Source organism: Vigna radiata, unplaced genomic scaffold (genome assembly GCF_000741045.1).
Source record: "Vigna radiata var. radiata cultivar VC1973A unplaced genomic scaffold, Vradiata_ver6 scaffold_158, whole genome shotgun sequence".
NCBI classification, from domain to species: domain Eukaryota; kingdom Viridiplantae; phylum Streptophyta; class Magnoliopsida; order Fabales; family Fabaceae; genus Vigna; species Vigna radiata.
Window position 1 is genome coordinate 380,472 of NW_014542914.1, and position 10,333 is coordinate 390,804.

Genomic DNA, 10,333 nt, shown 5'->3' on the forward strand with positions numbered 1-10,333 from the left:
TAAATGGCCTATAATGAGTTTTAGGTGGGTGAGTTCCTAAAATCTGCAGAAATTCGCTCTGCAGATTATGCAGAGTCGCACAGCGTACTTTGTGCACTCTGCGAATGATTTTTGGCAGACAAAATTCGCTCAGCGCACCACAGGGTGTGCGCTCAGCGAATTTTCTGCGGCAGGTTGTGTATTTTTGATGTTTTTGACGTTTTGGGGGCTCCGGACGTCCGTTTTAAACGTTCTTTAGGTCGTTCTGGGGGTTTTTGACCCTTCCGGATCCATTAGTGAGGGTCTCCAAGCCATTTGAATTACTTAAGTATTGGTAATTAAAGATTGTAAAGATAATTGTGTTTTCTTTTCTTTTTCTTGTGTGCTGATCCATGTATGATTTTTGATTTATCTTGTATGACTTTAATTAGTATGATACGATGAACTGTAAACGATTAATAACTTAAAATCAGTAAAGAAGGGATGGTATATGTATGTAAGTTGATTCAATGATTCAAGCGTCATCTCTAGGTGAGATTTAAGTTAAGTTCTGGAATGAANATAGGTAGCTCAGTCTTGGGGGTTTCCCTTAAAGCTCTAATGACTATTCAATCTCACTTAGAGAAGATTAGTACATGTGGTGAAGAGCAGTAGGGGGTCCTAGTCTTGGTTGTCTCCATTTTATATGGGCCAAGGTGAGTGATAACGGACTAACCTTGTGTGTGGTAGGGTGAAACCCATTGGCAATGGCTTTGCAAAGCAGTAGAGGCCACCACAAGTGCANAACCCGCCATAGCTCGATATTCATTCCGAGTCCGGACGAGTCTAAGTCTAACACTATCTAATAAAACTATAACTCATAATCTATTAAAGCGGTCCTTCTATGATTGCAGTTGCTTGTATGTCTCTTTTACTTTGTTTAATTTAAATTGTTTTGTATTCTTTGAAATTCTAGCTTACCCTTGCTCTGTTTGCTGTCTGTTTTGTTTGTGCTTGTTTTCTTTTGCAATGATCATCCTAATTGGATGTGAGCAGAAGTTTCAGAGGCCCCACTGGAGCAACTACTAGACGTTCCAGATGTTCCTGATACTGCTGATGTTGTAGAGTAGTGTAGCTCAGTTCTTTCATTGTGTATAACTTAGTCTTCTTTACTCTTTTCCCTTTTGAAAGACTCTGGTGATATGTAGAGCTTATATCATATTTTTGGATGACTGTATTATATACACTTCATCTGCTACTACTCTTAACTGCTTTCTATTATTATAATATGTTGCATTCCACTTGATATGAATTATACACATATTTTGGGATGTTACAAAATTGACTAATTTTTATTAATCTTAAGAAATTAGTTAAATGGTTGTTAATATTAAAAAAATGGAGGAGAAATTGCATTTTGTGATATTTATCGACCAATGAAGGATTAACTTTTTTTTATTGCTCTTTTTTGTGATGACGTGAGGCATATACCTATTGTGATGTTGCATGCATTAGGGTTTTGTGTGGTTGAAAATTTTAGCTTCAATACGCACATTATTGGACTCAAGTGGAAAGCTTTTCCTTCAAGTGATTTGGTTATATATAGCACTAAGCCCTTTTAGTTTCAAACGTCTTCAAGATTTTCCACCCTAAATGTTCACACCATATGAAACCGATTGGGTGACAAAACTCTAGCCATTTATTTAGTTTGAAAATAATATATATTCTTTTCTCTTTTTTTTTATTTAAAAGCTTACATAAAAAAAATTAAAGTAAAAGGTTTATTTAATTATTTATTATATAAACTTCTAAAAATATATTAACAAAAGAAGGAAGAAGGAAGAAGGAAGAAGGAAGAATGAAGAATGAAGGGTTTGTGAGGTTTCTTACATCCGAGAAGAAGAAAGAAGGAAGAATTTCTTCGAGAGTGAGTGATTGATTTTCAAGAGTTATGGTAAGGGTTTCTTCTTTTCAGATTAGAAAGCAAGCCAAACAAATTTAGGGATGAAGTTTCGGGGATAATGTTTCTTCATTAGGTTAGATGAAGTTTCGAAAACGAAAAAAGTTAGAGAGGAGGCTCGTTCTAGAAGGAAAAACATTTTTTTTACATTTTTTTTAATTTTTTTGAAATTATAAACGAATTTTAATTTTTTATATACGGATTTTATCTTTAGGTAAAATTTTCGCCTAAACTCGCTATTGTTACATACAAATTTTACATACAAATATATCGACATATAAAATCCGTATATAAAATCCGTATGTAACTCATTTTTTAGAATCCATATATAAATTTCGTATGTAATACTTATGTTATATACGGCGTACATAAATATCAGTAGGTATAATAATCATTTTTCTTGTAGTGTTATATGCACCATATGTATGATAGAAATATTTAACATCTTGTCTCACCGAATGATCTCCAGTGTATCATTAAGAGTAATATGCACTAGCATAAGACATTGAAGGTCAAATACTCTTAAATCTCACTCCAATTATATCGATCCTTTGTTTAACCTGTATAACGCTTTATAATTGAAGTTTTTGGTTGGTACTGATTCTTGATATATCTCTTTAAAATCTATAAATGGTCATTTTTAACGTCATTCAATGTCTTCTTTTGCTTTCGACATCTCTCAGTGTGACGGTGTTTTACAAACGTTAAAGATAAAAAATAACATACATCAAAATCCTCTTTTACTAGTGTAACCATGTTACAAACCAAAAAATCATATTAAAATGAATTAAATTTACTTATTTCATCATCTATTTGTAAGTTTGAATCCAAACTAAAAAAAATAAATTAATAAATACATAGATTCAACATATCAACCATATTTTCAACATTAAAAAAATAGTTAAAATATATCATTTAAAATAATTAGATATTAAAAATTAATTATCTTTGAATTATATTAAAAAAATCTAGTTTGACTTAATTATTAGATCAGTTGAGACTAAACCAATATAATTTCATGATTAAACTATATATTGAAAAAATGATGCTAGAAACAATTTGTGCAAATTAACTTATATATATTAACTTATATTAACTTATACAATATGATATCATGCATGTTGTTAAGAATGACAATAGCTTGATTCAAACACAAATAGAGTAAAATACTATCCAACTAGAAACAAAAAATTCGATCCGTTACTTGTTTCATTATTTGTTCTATACTTGCTTATAATATATTCACAAATATATTTAATACTTGTGGGTTTCCATGAATATCCACTTATATCTAAAACAAAATATTTATAAATTTTTAAAATAGAATCCAAATAAAATTTCAAAAAATATACAATATAAATTAAATTAAATTAAATACGAAATAAATTTTACTTTTAATTAAATTCATAAGTACAAATTAAATTTTTATTTTAATTAAATAAAATATAAAATAAATTTTAATTTTAATTTTAATTTTGTACATATAATTAATATATATATATATATATATATATATATATATATATATTTATATACTCACACTCAATCCTTTTATAAATGATTATTAAAATATTTACGACACATATATAATAGGTATCCGAAAATATACAAACACGATTTTTTTTTTTAGTGTATCATTAGGGAAAATTAGTTTATTTAATTGCATAAAATTTTGATAAAATTTGAGTTGTATCTTAGACAGTCAAGTCGCACCAAATGGAGTATTCCTCCCTTGACTCTCCATCTTTTATTTTCACTTTCAATACAAAAAAAAGTTGTCACTATTCATATGTATATTTACTTACAAAACTAGATATATGTGTAAATTCATAGTACTAACAATTACGTTTCTGAGTAAAATTAATAAACATATAAATATAACAAAAGCACTCTAGAAAGAATTTTGTCCGTAGATAAACATTATTCCATTTGCAGGTAATTGCAATAGAAATGATAAATTAAATTCAGAAAAAAACAACATTGCGAAATTAAAAAGTCTGCATTTTAAGAACTCATGTGACTAAAAAGTTCCTAAATCTCACTGGTTAATGATACTTAGACAATATTTAAATATCATCTATGTATCATTTTATAATTGGTTCATGATGGTATTTATGATTATTATTATTGATTGTGAAGTAATTTTGAACCAATCATAAAATGACACGTAGATAATGCTCAAATATCATACAAAAAATATTGTTTAAGTATCATTATCGAATCCGAAAATTTCCAAATTCATAATCTATTGTTTGTCTTCAGTTGTCCGTGAATCAAACAACTTACAACACGTCACCATCATTATCTATAAATTTAAATTACAAATATAAAAAAAAATTTAAGTATCCATAAATCAATAAAATCTAATAGAAAATTACAAATATCTAAATTTATAAAAAAACGTAAAAGTTATTCATATTGTTTAATTTTAAAAGAAAAGTTCACTATGTTGATGATAGTTTTATTTACTACTAAGTTTTCTTACTTTGTTGTGCAATTACTAAACACGTTTGTCATCGTCTTTTCAGAAATTAGACAATTCTGCTTATAATTTTGAATAGATTTATCATAAATCAACCAAACTTGTAAATGCTTTATCATTCTTCTATGGATGCTTATGGAATACTTCACGTAACAAATCAATACTCTTACACTGAAAGAGAGGGGAAAAAAATAAAATAAAATAAAATAAAGATTTTAAAGTTTATTTGTCGTTTTTGGTTATGTCAAATCAAATTGGAGAGAAATTTGTGGCTTGAAGAGAAACTGGGTTTGATACTTGAGATTAATTGTTTAACTTACGTTTCTGGGTTTAGGATAAGATCCATGATTCAATCAATATGATATGATACTTGAGTTCATGTGATTAACAATGAGATGATTATAATTTCAAAGTAGGTCCTTGCTTTCACGCTTCAATAGCAATCTTTGTGGTCCTATTAGTGGAATTAATTTCTTATATATCAAAATTAAAACAAGAATTTCATTTAATGGTAGAAAATCAAATTATATGAAGTGCTTATTATGTATATGAAATCATTATTATGTATTTTATTTAATAATAAAAATAAATTTTTCTTTGTATAAAAAAAATTGGGGGATCAAATTTTTTTTAAAATATCAAAAAGCTCTTTAATATATATATATATATATATATACACACACACACACATTTTTTTTGTTGATTAAGAAAGACTATATCACTAAGTAAATAACTAATAACTTAAGTTTTATTTATTAATTGAATAATTAAATATCATAAATTGATATTTACAACTTTAAATACAGTGAATTTGTAAACTTGTTTATTAGTAATTTAAACAGCAACAAAAGAATATAATTTGATCTTAAAAATAAATTGAAATTGAAAAAAAGTGGCATGTGAGTTCGAACGTTAGAAATGGGACGATTTATGGGGAATTTTGGTTTTTCTGTCATGTATTACGTCATAACGACGAAAGACACAATTATATAGTACCTGTCTGTTTAAATTTTCTCGAAAACTATAACCGATTAATGATACTCGTTTTCCATTCATAAATTTAGAATTTTGCTATTGGTGTCCAGAAAAAGTAGCATTAATACCTTATCTTTTAATGGCAAACTAAGTCTCTCATGTTTCCACCATTTCTACTCAAGGATGAGTTGGTAGGTATATCGATTAAATTAATTTCAATAGATACATTTGGTTCAAAAAGTAAAATATATTAACAATTTAGTTTCTACTTTATTTGTATATTAATTTTTTGTAGTATTAAAAAAATTACTTCTACAAAATTCATATGCTATTTTCTTTTAGTTAGATTTAAAGTAACACGATATAAGAATAAATAAATAATAAATTAGTAAAAAAATAAATGTTACTGTGAATTTATAGTGTGTTGATCAGATATGATGACAAAACATGCAGGAAAGAGTCTCACAACTGTTCGGTCTCGACAACACTTGAGTGGAGTGAAAACGTAATTAATATTATAATGACTAGTGATAAGTGGTTAATGTTTGCATTAATGATCATTAAGAGGTAAATTAATTGGTCAGATACTTGTAAACTCTAATTTCGATCCCTTTTAATCATCATTGAATTACTTTAGACATAAGAAGAAAATTTATGACTTAAACATCGAAGTGTATTTTACAGGTCACCTCCGTAGGCTAATCGGTCACAAGCAAGAAGCTGAACGACATTCAGCAGAGATCACAGGTGTCATCCTCGTCCTATTATAGCATAAACAATAAAAAAACATGATGTTATGTAAGATTGTAAAAATATTTGTATCAAAATATCTTTTTCCATTATTATATTTATTCGAAATAAATTTTATGTTGAAATACCATACAGATATAAACCAAATTATAATTAATATAAGAGAAAAAATTTCCTTGGAAAGGAGTCCAAGTTCGAATAGCATGCAATGTGGAAGGGAAGGGACATAGCTGAGATAAAAATTGGTGGGGCTGTTCTGTGTGATGTGCATTTTACCGACAGCCACAAGTTTAAGACATCGTGCGTGTCTGGCAACTTCATATTATTAAGTTTCCGTTTATGTCCTTGTAAGGCCAAATCAATATGTTGTGTTCAGATTTAACTTCAAAATCCTAGCTACCCGCGTCAGCTTTCATTATAACACAATGGACCTGTTTCTCTCGCACACACACACAACATTTTCAAGTCCGAATCTATGAATGAATTGATGATGAAAAACATTGATTTTTATATTAATTATGTTAAAAGCATGGGTGCTAGTATTGCATCATACACAACCCCATTTTGAAAGCATTCATCCCTCCACTGAGGGGAATTATACTCTTGACTTTAGCTTTCACACCATAGTCTCTCTACCTTTTTCTCAACATATAAACCCTCACACATTCCATACACTCTTATTAGCTTAGAAGGGTACTTCTAAGTTCTTTTTTTTGTTCCTCTAAACTTCTTCTTTAATCTTTTCCATGTCTTCTACTACTCTCCAATGGCTAAGCCTTGTTGGCACCATTTGGCTCCAAGCCATAATTGGGACAAACACTAATTTCCCTGCTTACTCTTCTCAGCTCAAGCAACTTCTTTCCATTTCCCAAGTCCAACTCAATAACCTTGCTTTTGCCTCTGATGCAGGCAAGCTTTTTGGCTGGTTTTCTGGCCTTGCTTCTATATACCTCCCCCTTTGGCTTGTCCTCTTGACAGGTTCAACTCTTGGCTTGATTGGCTATGGTGTGCAATATCTCTTCATAACCAAACAGATTTCCTCTTTGTCCTATTGGCATGTCTTCTTACTAACTTTTCTTGCTGGCAATAGTATTTGTTGGATCAACACTGTATGCTATGTTGTCACCATAAGGAACTTCCTATCAGATCGCCAAGTTGCAGTCGGAATAACAACTAGCTACCAAGGACTCAGTGCAAAAATTTACGCCAACATTGTTGAGGCTGTTTCTCCTCACAAGAAGGCAAAAGCTTTTCTCTTCCTTAACTCTCTCTTGCCTGTGATAGTTGGCCTAGTAGCTGCTCCTCTGGTCAGAGAATTTGATGCCACAAGTCCTAAGCACACGCGTGTTGGGTTTGCCGTGATGTTTGTCATAACAATTTTCACTGGAATATATGCTGTGTTAAGCAGCTTGCAATTTGTCACAAGCAAAGCATCCTCACTGGATATCATGACTGGTATCCTAGTGTCCCTTCTGTTGCCTCTTCTGGTTCCACTTTCAGTGAAGATCAAGGAACTACAGGATAATAGAGAAAATTTGAGAATTTACCATTTTACTATGGAGGAGAATAACAGTGAAGAGAGAGTGGAGAATGAGGTGAAAGAGGGTGAAGTTGAAGAAGAGATTGGTATTATAGAAGAAGTTGGAGTGAAGTTGATGCTTAGAAGAATAAATTTCTGGTTATATTTTTTTGTGTATTATTTCGGTGCAACAGTTGGTTTAGTATATCTTAATAACTTAGGACAAATTGCTGAATCTCGGGGTTGCTCCAATACTTCATCTTTGGTGTCTTTGTCATCATCCTTTGGCTTCTTTGGCCGTCTCATGCCATCTCTCATGTACTACTTCTACAGGTAAATCTAATCTTCCTACCTCCTTTATCTAACACCAACCCCAGCAACCAACTGCATTTACACTTCTCATTTAATGCATATAATGGCTACACATGTGTTAGTTGATCTACTGCAATGATAATAATGAACATGAACAAAAACTGCAAAATTAAAACCACACTACTTTTTCCGTCCAAGTTAAAATTCTACACAAATTGAGCTTCTCATCATCCTTCTGAAAATTATCTAATGTCATTCTTCTTACTGACATAGCTTCTAACGACTTATATTTTCAGGGGACAGTGTAGAATTTCAAGACCTGCTTCACTGTTGGCAGCGATGGTTCCAACATCAGGAGCATTTTTTTTGCTTCTCAACAGAACTGATCTTGCTCTTTACATTAGCACTGCAGTGATTGGAGTGTGTACGGGAGCAATCACTTCCATTGCTGTTTCCACAACCACTGAGCTGTTTGGTACAAAGCATTTTTCAGTGAACCATAATGTGGTGGTGGCCAACATTCCTATGGGATCCTTCGTATTTGGCTATTCAGCTGCACTTGTTTACCGTAACCAAGGACATGAACACTATGAGCATGGGCAATGCATGGGCATGGAATGTTACAGAAACACTTTTATCATCTGGGGTTCCTTGTGTTTCTTTGGAACTCTTTTGGCTTTCATTCTTCATGTTAGCACTCGCAAGTTTTACTCACAAATACCATAGGATACACATTTTGCTTCATACAATGCTATTGTTTCTTTTTTGACATTGTATAACATATACAGTGGAGATTGTGGCATGTATAATCTCCTATTACACCTGAGTAAAGTAATAATAGTAATAATACTGAGACAACTATAAATGTAAATTCATTTTCTTGTCTTCTTTATCACACATCTATTTAGTTTTCCACCCTCCAGCATTTTTAGGTTTGATTTGATTGGTGATGGTTCAGAGAGGATCATTCAATTTCAAGAACATAAAATTACTCTTTGAAAAAACCAATGTAATGAAGAGAAAATAAGATATATAGTTGGAAGTGAACGAATAGAAATAAGATCGTATATATGTAAAGATAATTATATTTTAACAACTCTTTTTTAACAATATTTTGACAACATGATACGTGTTACTATCATTTTATTGGTATGTTTGAATTTATTCTAAAAAATATTTGAAACAGATTAATCACAAACTCTCCGTTGTTAAAAAGTTGTCAAAAAAAAATTGTTAAAGAGATTTTTTCCTATATTTAATGTGTATACAAGTAACTGAAAACCTCGTTCTATGAACCGATTAATGAATGTAAATAAAACTTTTAAGATCATATTAATAAAAGTTAACAAATTTATAAACTTGTATCTAACTATTCTAATTCTTTCTATTCTCATGATAATTATTTAACACAAATGCACATATATAGAAAGAGATATTTTTTCTCTTCACCAAAAAATCTAGATGCTTTCATATTTAAAACTTGTAATTTTAAGTCACTTCTATAGCATGTGAGGGAGGACTGACACATGTATGACAACAGTTGATGTTGTTCTGAGATGGCAACAAATTATTCGTTCTTGTAAAGGCCAACCATAACTTCACACAATGTACAACGATTAGCTGAGCCTTTAAATGAATAGTTATTTTTAGTCTATTTTGGTCCCTCTGTCTACTATGAAAATGAAACACTCCACATCTACTTTTTATAATTTTTATTTTTATTAAAGGACAAAACTATAGTCAGTCCAAATAAAAACCTAATTTTCTTTAAAAGCTAATACTGAAAGAACTTCAGAGTTCTGCAACAGAAAAAATTAAACTTCAGATGTACTTCATCCTTCATTAAAATATTCATATATTTGTTATATTTTTTTATAAATTGTTATTAACATATCATTGATTTTAGAAGGTCTTTCAATGGTTTGTAGAAAAAATTAAACCTAAACCTGTGATTTTTTCATCAGCTTCATGATACAGTGTTAGAGGCACATGGAGATAGATATATAGGTCTGCATATTCGTTATGGTTCAAAATTTTACTGCCATCCATCAAAAGAAGAGTGGTTGCTTCCCATTATTATGTATCAACAACTCTTGAGTTTATAATATAAATGAATCTATGTAGTTACATTTATTAACTTATATTTTCTTTTAATTATTTTCTTCATCTACAGTATTTAAATTTAAATTTTCAAAATCTTTGTTTGACAAGATCAGTACCAAATTTATAAGAAATTTGAAGTAACTTTTACTAATATTTTTATTTTAAAAATTTATATTTTTTGTATTGTCCTTTTTAATTATAACTTTTATAATGTGTTTCTTGTTTTCAACGAGGGATTGACAATAACTTTCTTTATGCTCTATGTTCCTTAGAA

The 10,333-nt window shown here is 30.0% G+C and overlaps 1 protein-coding gene across 1 annotated transcript; it reads left to right on the forward strand.

The window, feature by feature from the left end:
* The first annotated feature begins 6,590 nt into the window (after nucleotides 1-6,590).
* Nucleotides 6,591-8,814, forward strand: LOC106752464 (protein NUCLEAR FUSION DEFECTIVE 4). Its single transcript, XM_014634148.2, has 2 exons — nucleotides 6,591-7,977; nucleotides 8,253-8,814. The coding sequence occupies exons 1-2, from the start codon at nucleotides 6,872-6,874 to the stop codon at nucleotides 8,680-8,682; spliced, it is 1,536 nt and encodes a 511-aa protein (XP_014489634.1). The 5' UTR covers nucleotides 6,591-6,871; the 3' UTR covers nucleotides 8,683-8,814.
* Nucleotides 8,815-10,333: the final 1,519 nt, after the last annotated feature.